General features: G+C 41.1%; 1 protein-coding gene across 10 annotated transcripts in view; it reads left to right on the forward strand.

Moving 5' to 3' along the window:
• The window catches only part of NEK4 (NIMA related kinase 4), a 61,805-nt gene that overhangs the window by 10,505 nt on the left and 36,601 nt on the right, over positions 1–14,699 (forward strand). For 3 of the 10 annotated variants that reach the window (XM_049716054.1, XM_049716056.1, XM_049716057.1), the window contains exons 1-7: positions 3,400–3,753; positions 5,418–5,684; positions 6,614–6,811; positions 6,995–7,102; positions 8,680–8,834; positions 10,563–10,704; positions 12,948–13,355. In XM_049716054.1, the coding sequence (XP_049572011.1) occupies positions 3,661–3,753; positions 5,418–5,684; positions 6,614–6,811; positions 6,995–7,102; positions 8,680–8,834; positions 10,563–10,704; positions 12,948–13,355 (1,371 nt within the window). In that variant the 5' untranslated portion in view covers positions 3,400–3,660. Of the gene's footprint in view, positions 1–3,397; positions 3,754–5,417; positions 5,685–6,613; positions 6,812–6,994; positions 7,103–8,679; positions 8,835–10,562; positions 10,705–12,947; positions 13,356–14,699 lie in introns of those variants that run through there. The other 7 variants (XR_007479731.1, XR_007479732.1, XM_049716055.1 and 4 more) reach the window with 7 other exon arrangements.

A 14,699-nucleotide genomic window follows, 5' to 3' on the forward strand; every position in this document is an offset into this window, starting at 1 on the left:
CATATATGAACTCTTTTTTTTTTTTTACATTCTTTTCCCGTATAGGCCATTACAGAGTATTGAGTAGAGTTCTCTGTGCTATACAGCAGGTTCTTATTAATTATCTATTTTATATATAGTAGTGTGTATATGTCAGTCCCAATCTCTAAATTTATCCCTCCCCTCCCCCCCTTATCCCCTGGTAACCATAAGTTTGTTTTCTACATTCATGACTCTACTTCTGTTTTGTAAGTAAGTTCATTTATACCCTTCTTTTTTAGATTCCACATATAAGCAATATCATATGATATTTGTCTTTCTGTGTCTGACTTACTTCACTCAGCATGACAATCTCTAGGTCACTAGAGGCAAAGTCCAGCTATTTACCCTGTTCCTGTTGTTATTTCTATCTGGAAGTGTAAACAGGAGGCTGGCTGTAAATGTCTAACCTGGAGCCCATCTATCTCCTGCCTCAGAACATCAAAAGATTATTGCTAATCACAAGGAACAGATGCCTCAGGTCAATGATTGGAGTGCTTTCCTACGTATGGGAAGGTGCAAGAATCTGGGTTCATAGAAATTATGTCTTAGAAATGCACCTTAACTATCTAATGCCAATATCCAAAGTGCAGAATGCCTCCTGTTTTTCCCCATCCTGAATTACCCTCAGGGAGCACTGTGGGCTGCTGTAGCTAATGGCTGGATCCTTGTAGAACTGGGATGGTGGGCAACATTGTTCACTGGAATGGCAGGCAAAATTCCCTGTCCACAAGCACTTATATGAATTAAGGATTCCTAAAACTCTCAGAAATATAAAAACTAACCCAAATGTTTTTCAAGTTCATGTGATCTGAGGTAATCTTTGGTAAATAAAAGCTAGTTTAAGCTTGTTGGTTTAATTAAAATAGGTATGTCTTCAGAGTTATCATTAAAAATAATGCAGACATACAACTTTTCTTTTTTTTTTTTTTGCGGTACGCGGGCCTCCCACCTCTGTGGCCCCTCCCGCCGCGGAGCACAGGCTCGGGACACGCAGGCTCAGCGGCCATGGCCCACGGGCCCAGCCACTCCGCGGCACGTGGGATCCTCCCGAACCGGGGCACGAACCCGCGTCCCCGCCATCGGCAGGCGGACTCCCAACCACTGCGCCACCAGGGAGGCCCAAGACATACAACTTTTATTCCACCTGAGTACACTAACTAAATAAGTTCATGTTGTTTCTGTTACCAAATTTGTTAGCAAGAAAAACAACTTGGTATGATGAAATTTTCATGTTAAGAACAAGTGAATTGGGACTTCCCTGGTGGTCCAGTGGTTAAAAATCTGTCTTGCAATACAGGGGATGCTGGTTCGATCCCTGGTTGGAGAACTAAGATCCCACGTGCCGCGGGGCAACTAAGCCTGCGTGCTGCAACTACAGAGCCTGTGTGCTCTGGAGCCTGTGCGCCACAAGTAGAGAGAAGCCTGCACCCCACAATGAAAGATCCCGTTTGCCGCAACTAAGATCCAACGCAGCCAAAAATAAATAAATAAATAGTTTTTTTTAAAAAAAAAGAACAAGTGAATTAAATAGACGTAAATGGGATAGGAGTCTTTAGGTAGGGCTTCCCTGGTGGTGCAGTGGTTGAGAGTCCGCCTGCCGATGCAGGGGACACGGGTTCGTGCCCCGGTCCGCGAAGATCCCACATGCCGCGGAGTGGCTTGGCTTGTGAGCCATGGCCGCTGAGCCTGCGCGTACGGAGCCTGTGCTCCGCAACGGGAGAGGCCACAACAGTGAGAGGCCCGCGTATCACACACACACAAAAAAGAGTCTTTAGGTAAAGCACTTCAACAATTATTTTATTTTATGGCATGTCTACTTAAATAGTTTCCATTATTTAACTTAAATAAGTTAAAGTTAATAATGGACATTTATTAAATATTTAGATCATTTTCAAATAAAATAAAATACTGAAACATTAATCACTGAACATAAGTTAATCCACTTTTGGTTTCCTTATACAAAAAAAAAAAAAGACCCTAAATATATTTAGGTCTATTAGTAAAAATCTTTTCTGCTACATTGGAAAATTTACTATGAGGAAGATGTACTCCTAGAAATTATGGAATGTATTTATCTCCGCCAGTCCATAGAATGCTAGTGTAAGAGACTGTCCACGATTACTCACTTCTTAGTTTTCACTAGAAATTAAGGATTCTAAGGGTTAAGAATTCTAATTAAGATATGTAATTGAAACTACTTAGAAATAACAAGGGTGAAAGGAAACAACTGTGTATGAAAAGTAGGTAAAGAAAGTAGATGGATTTCCCTGGTGGTGCAGTGGTTAAGAATCCACCTGCCACTGCAGGGGACACAGGTTCGATCCCTGGTCTGGTAAGATCCCACATGCCGCAGAGCAACTAAGCCCATGTGCCACAGCTACTGAACCTGCGCTCTAGACCCCGTGAGCCACAGTGACTGAGCCCGTGTGCCACAAGTACTGAAGCCCACGCACCTAGAGCCCGTGCTCCGCAACAAGAGAAGCTACTGCAATGAGAAGCCCCTGCTTGCCATTACTAGAGAAAGCCCGCGTAGCAACAAAGACCCAATGCAGCCAAAAATAAATAAATAAAAATAAATTTATATTTAAAAAACCCCAATAGTATGCTCTATATTATGCATTCTCAACAGGGGCAATATCAACTCCACCCCTCCCAAACTGGGCAAAAATTGGTTCTTGGATATAGGCCAAGAAACCTTACATTTCGGTGGGATGGATTTCATGACCTTAAGAAAGACATTCTGGGGTTGTAGGAATACAACCCCCCCCACCCCCGTCCCATTGGATTTATAATTTTAAGCTTTTTAGGTATATGTCCTAGGAAAGGGAGGTGTTGGCTGGATCAAACGATAAATCTTTTGGCAGTTTTGAGCTTTCACAGGCAGGCCATTTAAGGTGGGCAGGTTCTCCGGGGACACTGCCTTAAGCTGTTAAAAACCATGCCAAAATTTGGTCAAGTCACTTAGTGCAGGGGTTTGAATGGAGTCCTTCTGAGAGTTTTTGCAGTTCTCAATATGCAAGCTGAATTGTTTAGGGGTGAAGGGCATTGATATCTTCAATTCGTCTTGCAATGCATGAAAAATAAGATGGATTGCTGCATGCATACATTAACCACCATATGATAAAGTAAATATAACAAATGTTACTTGTAGAATCTAGTCTGTCCCCAGTTCCCCATTAGAATGTGAGCTCCCGGAGGGCAGGGACTTTTTCGGCCAGGCACAGGGTAAGCAGTCAGTAAATATTTGGGAAGCGAATACGTGCGAAGCACTAAGAACAAGTAAGCGCTCAGTAAGTGGAAGCGTTCATGAGTCTATTGTTGCGGGAAACCCGCAAGTTCCGGCCTTGGAAGTGAGGCCGAGGGTGCGCGCGCAGGCCCGGCGTGGTCGCTCTGGCCGCCTGTCGCCCCGGCTCTGTGGTGGGTCCTCCGGGCCACGGAGCATGCGCAGGGCAGCCCCTGTGGGGATCGCTATGGTAGCGGCGTCGCTCTGGGTCGGGCCTCTGCGCTGGCGCCCTGGCAGGGCCGCCTCAGCCGCCGCCGGCACCACTTCCTCTCTGGAATGAGCGGGGTCTCCCGCCGCCGCTTGCCGCGCCCCCCGCCGCTGCCGCCGCATCCCGACTGTGGGCCCGCTCCGGGATCATGCCCCTGACCGCCTACTGCTACCTGCGTGTCGTGGGCAGGGGCAGCTACGGGGAGGTGACGCTCGTGAGGCACCGACGGGACGGCAGGCAGGTCGGCGGAGCTGGGGCCCGGCAGGGGATGGGAGCAGGCAGGGGTTCGCCGAGGGCGCCGTCCAAGGGCTGGGCCCAGATATTCTGAAGGGGACGCGCCTCCGATGGCACTTCTTCTGGGAAATCGCCCCAGACCATCAAGACTAGGCCAGGCCTTCCTGTCATATGCGCCCCGAACTCCCTGGCATTCTCTTTGTAGTCGTAATCGGTGTGCTTAATCTGCACACTTTCCCCCAACTCTCGACCGTTCCATGAGAGCGTACACTCCCAGGACCTAACGGCGGCGCCTGGCAAGTATTCCTCCTTCAGTGAAGGGCCCCATACCCCGTCTGACCTGGAGACCTCTGGACTCGCTCAAAACTCAGCTCGTCACCTTCCCTCCAAACCTCCTCTCACGGTCCCCATTTCAGGGAGTAGCACCACCAACCAGCCAGTTGCCCAAGCTGGACACCTGGGAGTCGTTCTGGGCTCCCCCCCTTACCTTCCCCCACTCCCACCCCCTTATTCATCTGTCCACTAAGCCAACTGGCCTCTTCATCTCCATGGGTACCTCCCCCATCCAGGACACCATTGTCTCTAGCTAAGCTGTGGCCATGGCCTCCCGCTTGTCCTCCCTGCCACATGACTTGCCCTTCTCCAATTCATCACTTTCATTGCAGTCTCAGTGATCTTTCTAAAACGTGCCTCTAATGTTGCACTTTATCCCATTAGCCTCAGGATAATGAACCATTTCGTAAATATGGTTTATAAACCATATAATGTACAAACTGGGACAATTTGGAAACTGAAAGGAGACACTATTTATAATTACACCAGGACAATGGGACTGCCCCAGACAAACTGAGAGGAGATGGCCCCATAAGTGTAAGGTCCTCTCGCCTCTTCTGCCTTGTCTCAGGTGCTGGTCACTGCCTGGAACACAAGCTCAGACATAAGAGATTTATTCAGTGGTCAATGGGGAGGGGGGATTTTTTTGAGCTGAGGATGGGGTACTAGCTGTAATACTAACCCCTCACATTTCAGCAGTAGTTTGTTTACATTTTACAAAGCACATTTATGCTTTGTTACAAAACACATTTATGATTGTGTTTGTTGAATAATGAATTGTTTGGTGTGTCAGTTGGTTGAGGGCAATGTATTAGGTGTTGGAGGACGTTGTTTCGTTTTTCTTTTAAGTGAGAATAATTTTGGATGTTGAGGATAGGTGATGTTTAGCCTTATTGGGCCTTGGATCCCTTTGAGTAAGTATGTAATGGAATCCACAGACCCATTCTGTCTGCAGATGTATATTCAAGTCATATTGTATGCACCTTTGTAGGGGGAGCTTAGAGGTTAAAGAATCTCTACCACAGATTTTTTGGTTAATTCAGTGGTATGTTAACATTGACTCATTTTTAGCCATTAATGAAATTGTAAAATGCAGATGGAAAGTATAATTTTTTTGTGACCCCCTACCCTGCTATAAATCTAACTTGTAAAAAGTATCATTAGTGGTAACAAGTCTTTTTCCCAGTTTTGTGCTTTGTGAATAACAAAATGAATAGGTTATGTGGCAGTCTCCAGAAGGTTGGTTTTGAGGACACTCAGGATAATCCTTAAATACTTTTGAATCTATAATACTGTATGTTTGTTTGCATATTGTAAAAACATGTGTTTTTTTGGTAGTATGTCATCAAAAAGCTGAACCTCCGAAATGCCTCCAGCCGAGAGCGGCAAGCTGCTGAACAGGAAGCTCAGCTCTTGTCTCAGTTGAAGCATCCCAATATTGTCACCTACAAGGAGTCGTGGGAGGGAGGGGATGGTCTGCTGTACATCGTCATGGGCTTCTGCGAAGGAGGTGATCTGTACCGAAAGCTCAAAGAGCAGAAGGGGAGGCTTCTGTCCGAGAGTCAGGTGGTGGAATGGTTTGTTCAGATCGCTATGGCTCTGCAGGTACTGTCAGGACTCATAGCATCCCACTTGCTCCAAGGTGACAGAGAGATGCTTGGTGGATTTTAGGAAAATGCTTCCCCAAATGCTTAATGAAAAAAAAAATTCTTTTAAAAATCCATTTATGAAGTGGACCTAGTTCCTCTTGCTGTAGCACTGAAGTGTTTCTGAATGAGTGATATCTGTATTGAAGCAGACATGGATTTTGTCTGATTGCTGGGAAAGACAATTCTCTATTCATTTAATATTTATAGCAAAATCCATTTTAAGGGCCCTGAATTGACAAAGAGCAAAGAATGTCCATGTTTGTTATCAGTTGATCAGCTGCATCATACTGAAAGGTGGTTGGGCTAATTAATCTGCCTAAACTGTGGGGCTTTGGGCTTTAACCCTGCTGTGGCAGAGTGAGTAGAAATGTGAAACATGTTTGTGTTTTAATATACACATTTTCAAAAGTGAGACTGTTTATGGAATATCACTCTGATATTAGAGAATGTATCTTAGGATTTAAACAATAAAAGTGATATTGTTATAGTTGAAAATATTATTAAGCTGAAGATTTCATGAGTCTGAGAGGAACGTGCATCTGACCTTGTATAAGTTGTCTTTCTACCTTCAGTGAAAGTTTGTAAGCACATTTTTTAACTGGGTCCATATAATTCTAGACAGTATGATTGTCAAGTCACCAGGGAACAATTGTGAAGGAAGCTGGGCAAATTAATGCATGGAACTTAATTTCTTACTTTGGAAAGTTGTAAATTAGACTTTTTATTTAGAGATTATAAAACAATAGTGTTTTGATGTGTAGGTAAGGCTCATCTAAGAGTATAAGGCTCTTTAACTTATACAGTTGTTGATGGTATATAAGAAGTCAGGTATAAATAAGTCAGGTATTAAATATTTATATTTAATAAAATTTTATTTCTCTTCAGTATTTACATGAAAAACACATCCTTCACCGAGATCTAAAAACTCAAAATGTCTTCCTAACAAGAAAAAACATCATCAAAGTGGGTGACCTAGGAATTGCCCGAGTGCTTGAGAACCACTGTGACATGGCTAGCACCCTCATTGGCACACCCTATTACATGAGCCCTGAATTGTTCTCAAACAAACCCTACAACTATAAGGTAGGATTCGGCTGTGTTTGCCAGCTCACCTTGTCTCTACAGCAGTATAATTTTAGAACCCATCAGAATAGTAACTTAGAAGAATTCTCTGTGAATTGGTTTAAGGAAAATGTTTTTTTTTTTTAAGAGGAAAACTAAATAAGGCATTCTGACATTTAACCATTTACTATTTTTTTTTCCTAGTCTGATGTTTGGGCTCTGGGATGCTGTGTTTATGAAATGGCCACCCTGAAGCATGCTTTCAATGCAAAAGACATGAATTCTTTAGTTTATCGGATTATTGAAGGAAAGGTAAAGAATATTCTGGAATTAATTGTTTTTAATATTTGGAGTAAGGTTACTTTAGTGCAGCTTTGAAAGTAGCTACTGAGAAAATGGAGTAATCATATTGGGTGGATAGTTAAGAATGGTGGGTCCTGTCTGTGGGGAGGGTTGAACTGGAGGAGAAGGGATTGATCGTTTCTTAATATTAATTTATAAGGGTGGCTTAATGGCTCTGAAGAATTGGCTTCTTGAAAACCAGTACCTTATAGACACAGGATGTGCAGGTGCCCTGAGGCTACTGGTAGCTTCACCTAAGCGGTTAAATGAGCCCTGTTTAAAAGGAGTCTACTCTGTTTGGACTTCCCTGGTGGCGCAGTGGTTAAGAATCCGCCTGTCAATGCAAGGGACACGGGTTCGAGCCCTGGTCTGGGAAGATCCCACATGCCACGGAGCAACTAAGCCCGTGCGCCACAACTACTGAGCCTGTGCTCTAGAGCCCGTGAGCCACAGCTACTGAGGCCCGCGCACCTAGAGCCCGTGCTCTGCAACAAGAGAAGCCACAACAATGAGAAGCCCGCGCACCACCACTCGCTGCAACTAGAGAAGGCCCACGTGCAGCAACGAAGACCCAACACAGCCAAAAGTAAATAAATAAAATAAATTAAAGATTTATTTTAAAAAAAAGAGTCTACTCTGTTTGAACTTCTTGCTCCTTTGATAATCATCACAATCACTAGTAACCAGTTAAAAATTGCAGAAAGCATTATGTATGATAGATGCTAGAGTGACCAACTTTATGTGTCAATTTCATGAGGCTAGTTGCCCCCTGCAGTGTCAGGCATCCTCACACCTTTAAGTTTTAAGGCTGTAAATCACCTACTGATTTTAACATTATACCAAGACTCATTTATTTTTTTAATTTGAAAAAAACACAGAAAAAGTAAAATTTGCTCATAATTCCACTTCTTAAAGAATCAAACAAGAAAGAGGTAAAATTCCCCTGTTTCCATCCATTTCCATCCCTTGGAGATAACCATTGGTAATGATTTGGTGCATAGCCTTCCTGGCTTTTCCCTGTCTTTATAACTCTGGGTGTGTATGTTAAAAAAGTAACTGAAATGGAATCAGGCTATACACACTGGTACACAACGTGCTTTTTTGACTTAATAAATGAGGGACATCTTTCCAGGTCAGTACTTGTAAGTCTTGTGTTTTTTTAAAGGCTGCCTGGTATTTTATTAGAAGGGTATACCATTCTCTATTCCACAAGTACCCTATGAATGGCCATTTACATTGTTTCCAGTTGTTCACTGTTATAAGAAAAATACTGCAGTGAATATCCTGGTACATAAATCTTTAGGAACTCATGCTCTTATTTATGAAGGAGAGGGTCCTCAAATGGGACTGCTGGTTTGAAGGATATATTTTATAATTTTACAACTTGCTATTATAACCAGGATGCCAGATACGCTTCCTGTAGACTCATATGCTGGTTATTTTCTGCTGTGGATAATGATTTAAAAAATATATCTTGGGAAACCTCTACCTTCTTTTACTTTTCACAAGACTGTTAGTCATACTTATGGTATTATTTCTCTTTGTAGCTGCCACCAATGCCGAAAGATTACAGCCCAGAGCTGGCAGAAATAATAAGAACCATGCTGAGCAAAAGGCCTGAAGAAAGACCTTCTGTGAGGAGCATCCTAAGGCAGCCTTACATAAAGCGCCAAATATCCTTGTTTTTGGAGACCACGAAGGCGTAAGATATTTCCCTTGCAAATAGGTCAGCTAAATAGATGGAATAAAAGAGGGTGGCTTTTATAATTTTCGTGTATGAGAGTTTATGGTGAGTTTTTTAAAAACATGAAGTAGAATTGCATGATTAGAACAAGTGTTGAGATTTGCTTAATTGCTAAAATCAAAAATCTAGAGAACCATTGGAGTAATCACTTTCACATTCCTCTGGGAGTTCCAAGACATATTGAGTACGATCCTTTTAAAAGGATGTATGTTTTATTATTTATTTATTTATTTATTTATTTATTCGCGGTACGCGGGCCTCTCACTGTTGTGGCCTCTCCCGTTGTGGAGCACAGGCTCTGGACGCGCAGGGTTAGCGGCCGTGGCTCACGGGCCTAGCCACTCCGCAGCATGTGGGATCTTCCCGGACTGGGGCACGAACCCGTGTCCCCTGCATCAGCAGGCGAACTCTCAACCACTGTGCCACCAGGGAAGCCCAAGGATGTAGGTTTTAGAAATCATATTAAAATGAGAGATAATCTAAGAAGCCTATTATTACATTATGTACTATGTAAGATAATAGTCACATTTAAAAAATAAAGAGGTTCCCTCTTTACTCATATAACTTCTCAAGGAGATAGAATTCCTTCTTTGACTTTCAGGTCCTACCTTCATAAATAGCTGTTCTAGGATTTGAGACTTAGAGCTGGACAAGACCTTCACAGTCCTTGTCTTTTGACATGTTAAATTTGGGAGGCAATGCTAGAGAGGCCCTGGGGGATAAAGAAGGGTCATATTTTTGTTTACATTGCCTATAATTTCCTACCTACAGACCTTTGGCTTTCTGCAGCTCTGGTCTTCATGCTCCCCTTGAATTCTCCAGAGGTTTAGCTCCTTTGGAAAATGTCACACTTAAACAGTTGGGGATATTATTCCTGTATACATTTATTCTACAAGTCAAGGCCAAGTATACCAATCATTTTTACTTTCAAATTTGGCAAAGCAGTTGTGGTATTATTACAAATGTGAAACTTGAAGATGAAAATTATCCTGGCACTTCTAATTGTGAGGCAAGTTTTCATAGGTTTTAAATTTTAGAATAATATTGTATTTACAGAAGAGTTGCAGAGATAGAACAGAGTTTCTGTATAACCCTCACCCAGTTTCTCCTATCAGCATCTTATGTTACCATGGTACATTTGTCAGAACTAAGAAAACAACATCAGTATCTTATGTTGACTGAATCCAGACTTCACTTGGCTTACACCAGTTTTTCTACTAGTGTCCTTTTTCTGCTTCAGGATCCAGTCCAGCATACCATATTACTCCTCATTTCTCCTTAGTCAACTTGGGTCTCTGACAGTTTCTCACTTTCTTTGTTTTTCACGACCTTGACTGTTTTTGGAGATTACTGGTCAAATGTTTTGTAGAACACCCACTGGTTTTTAGAAGACTCCTATCTATAAAAGGAGCAGTTCTATGGGAATTCCCTGGCAGTCCAGTGGTTAGGACTCCACGCTTCCACTGCAGGGGACCCGGGTTCAATCCCTGGTCAGGGAACTAAGATCCCACAAGCCACATGGCACAGCCAAAAAAGAAAAAAAAAAAGAAAAGAAAAGAAAGAAAGAAATAAAACAAGCTGTTCTAAGAGGGAGTGTAACATGTATGCACATTTCCTCATATATATAGAAACCTTTAACCTTCACTGTACTGATAATAACTTTTTCTTCTTTTCTTCCTCATAAAGAAAAAACTCCAAAAATAATATTAAAAATGACGACTCTAAATCCAAGCCTGTGGCTACAGTGGTTTCTGGAAAGGCTGAATTAAGTCATGAAGCCGTTCCCCCTCAACGACACTCTTCTGAGGGCTCCAAGACATATGTAATGGTACGTCTCATTCTAAAGGATATGTGTTCTAGAAACTGTATTAAAATGATAGGTTACCTAAGCTAGTTATTCTATGTGAAATGACTAAGCTTCATTAGATTTCTGTTGTGTAAGTAGTTTTGTATTGTAGAGAAGGAATACTGGTGAAGTATTCAAAGTGCCTATTAAAATGTTCATGAAGTCAGTGCTGTAATAACTTTAAGAAGTTTTTTTTAATTGAGGTGGAATTTATATAACATAAAGTTAACCATTTTAAAGTGAACAATTAATTGCATTTAGTATATTCACAGTATTGTGCGACCGTCACCTCTATCTCATTCCAAAACATTTTCATCACCCCAAAAGGAAACCTCATACCCATTAGGTCGTCACTCCTCCTCCATCCAGCCCCTGTAAAACGCCAGTGTTCTCTGTTTGTATGGGTTTGCCTATTCTGAATATTTGATATAAATGGAATCATACAATATGTAACCTTTTGTGTCTGGCTTCTTTCACTTAGCATGTTCTTGAGGTTCATCCAGGTAGCATATATCAATACTTCATTTATTTTTATGTCTAAATAATACTCCATTGTATGTATATACCACAGTTTGTTTATCCATTCATTCATTGGTAGATATTGGGTTGTTTTCACCTTTTGGCTTTTGCTGTGAACATTTATGTACAATGTTTGAGTATCTGTTTTCAGTTCTCTTGGGTATAATATCTAGGAGAGTAATTGCTGAGTCATATGGTAATTCTATGTTTAACTTTTTGAGGAATGACCACATTGTTTTTCCTTTGTGGTTGCACCATTTCATGTTTTTATCAGCAATCCCTGAGAATTCCAGTTTCTCTACAACTTCACCAACTCTTGTTATTTTCTGTTTTTCTGATTCTAGCCATCCTAGTGGATGTGGAGTGGTATGTTATTGTAGTTCTGATTTGCATTTGACTAATGACATAGAACTTGTTGGCCATTTGAATGCCTTCTTTGGAGAAATATCTATTAAGCCTGTTGCCCATTTTTTAATTGGGTTTTTTGTTTTTTATTATTGAGTTCTAAGAGTTCTTTCTATATTATAGATACTAGACCCTCATCAGATATATGACTTACAAATATTTCCTCCCGTTCTTTAGGTTGTCCTTTCACTTTCTTGATAACGTCCTTTTATGCACAAATGTTTTTAATTTTGATGAAGTCTAATTTATTTGTTTTTTACTTTTGTTGCCCATGCTCATATCTAAGAATCCCTTGCCAAATCCAAGGTCATGAAGATGTATGCCTATGTTTTCTCCTAGGATTTTTATAGTTTTAGCTCTTATATTTAGGTTATTGATCCATTAAAAAAAATTTATTATGGTAAAATATAAGTAATATAAAATTTGCCATTTTGTACCATTTTTAAATTAATTATTTATTTTCATTTTGTACCATTTTTAAGCATACAATTCAGTGGTCTTAATTACATTCACAATGTTGTGCAGCCATCACCATATCTTCCAAAACCTTTTCATCATTCCAAACAGAAACTCTGTACCCATTAAGGTCTAACTCCCCATTGCCTCTACTCCCAGACCCTGGTAACCTCTGACCTACTTTCTCTGAATTTTCCTGTTCTAGATACCTCATATAAATGGAATCATACAACATTTGTTCTTTTGTGTCTAGCTTATTTCACTTAGCAAGTTTTCAAACATTATCCATATTGTAGCAGGTATCAGAATTTCATTCCTTTCTATGGCTTTATAATATTCCGCTGTATGTATATACCACATTTTGTTTATCCATTCATCTGCTGATGGACATTTGGGTTGTTTCCATCTTCTGGCCGTTGTGAATAATGCTGCTATAAACATTAGTGTACAAATATCTGAGTCCCTACTTTTAGTTCTTGGGACAAATACCTGGGAGTGGGATTGTTGGGTCTTATGATTATTCCATGTTTAACTTTCTGAGGAAACTGCTATTCCATTTTGAGTTGGTTTTTTTTTTTTTTTTTTTTGCGGTACACGGGCCTCTCACTGTTGTGGCCTCTCCCGTTGCGGAGCACAGGCTCCGGACGCGCAGGCTCAGCGGCCATGGCTCACGGGCCCAGCCGCTCCACGGCACGCGGGATCCTCCCGGACCGGGGCACGAACCCATGTCCCCTGCATCGGCAGGCGGACTCCCAACCACTGCGCCATCAGGGAAGCCCCTTGAGTTAATTTTCTAATATGGTGTGAGGAGTGCTATAATAACTTGGAAGCATGTTTTCATTCAGGGTGAAGACAAATATTTGTCCCAGGAGAAACCCATAGTCATTGGCCCCTTGAAGACACCCCCACGTCTGAAAGGCCACACCTACAAACCAGACATAAGCAATACTGCAGAATCGCTAGCCACGATCAGTAGGGTGAATATTGACATCTTACCTGCAGAAAGGAGGAACTCAGTGAACAACAGCTTAGTTCAAGAGAATCAACGAAGACACTTAGATGCCTCTAATGAGCTAGAAGGTAAATGTATTATTTCTCAAGTGAAAGAGAGGCTGCAGGATAACACTAAATCCAGTGCTCAACCTGGAAACCGAATTTCCACATGGTCCATTGACTATGTCACTGGAGAAAGGAATGACCCAGTGAAGCCTCTGCAGCCCCTAAACAAAGACCAAAATTTATCAAAGGACCAGGTGAGTGATATTGGTTTCAGAAAGAAGACTGGAAAGTGTGGTTACAAAGGTGTGGGTTGTGTTCTTTGGTTGTGCTTTTAGTTGTGGTTTTAGGAAAATCAGTTGTTCCCATATAACAGTTTAAACATGACAGAACCAAAGGATAGGACCCAAGGAATTCTTAGATCCTTTCTGTGCCCTGGTGTAGGGTACTTGCCATTTGCCATTAGTGTGTTTTTTCCTATTTCTACAGCATTCTTTTGTAAGTTCTCCAAGTCAATGGACAGTTCCAACAATTAGGTAATATCACATTCCTTCTTGCTTTTAAAAGTTAGTGGATTTGTCTGATTTTTTAAGTTAAGGAATTAAAAAAACATATTTTATGTGTTCGAACCAAAGGAGAAGGAAGAAGAGAAGAAAAGGAACAGAACAAAAGGATTTTGATACTGAGAGACTATTCTGAGTAAATTTAAAGGGTATCTTCTACTTGAACATGGAAAGAAGCCTAAATTAGATGAAGCATGGTAATAGCTAAGGATTAGAAAGAAAGCCAGAACATTTGATTAACTTCACGTTTTTATTTGTAAAATATTTAAAGAATATATTTAATGTATATATTGACTATATTTTTATAATCTATATATATTTAAACTTTATATATTACATACATTTTCATATTTAACACTTTTATATAAATGTATATAACTATTTTATATGTCTATAGTCAAATGTTTTTATCTATTTTATTTATGGCTGTTTGGGTCTTTGTTGCTGCGTGTGGGCTTTCTCTAGTTGCAGTGAGCAGGGGCTACTCTTCATTGTGTTGCACAGGCTTCTCATTGTGGTGGCTTCTCTTGTTGCGGAGCACGGGCTCTAGGCATGCAGGTTTCAGTAGTTGTGGTACGTGGGCTCAGTAGTTGTGGCTCGTGGGCTCTAGTGCACAGGCTCAGTAGTTGTGGCGCACAGGCTTAGTTGCTCCACGGCGTGTGGGATCTTCTCAGACCAGGGCTCGAACCTGTGTCCCCTGCATTGGCAGGCGGATTCTTAACCACTGTGCCACCAGGGAAGTCCCTCAAGTGTTTTTAATAAGGTTTTGTTTTTATAGAAAAGTACAAGTATGATGCTCTTTTCATTTAAACTCATTGAATTGAAACCAAAATTTAGTCTTAAACATTCTCTGGACACTGGAATCCTTAGTACTTTATAGATAAAATTATATATGTCCTGCTTGTTCTGCTTGACTGTCAAATTATATTCAAGTTCGCTTCTTTTATTTTTTTCCATAATTATTTTAAAAATTTTTAAAGTGCCAATTCAGTGGTTTTTAGTATATTTATAAAGTTGTACATTCACTGCTATTATCTG

The sequence above is a fragment of the Orcinus orca genome, chromosome 10, assembly GCF_937001465.1.
Source record: "Orcinus orca chromosome 10, mOrcOrc1.1, whole genome shotgun sequence".
NCBI classification, from domain to species: Eukaryota; Metazoa; Chordata; class Mammalia; order Artiodactyla; family Delphinidae; genus Orcinus; species Orcinus orca.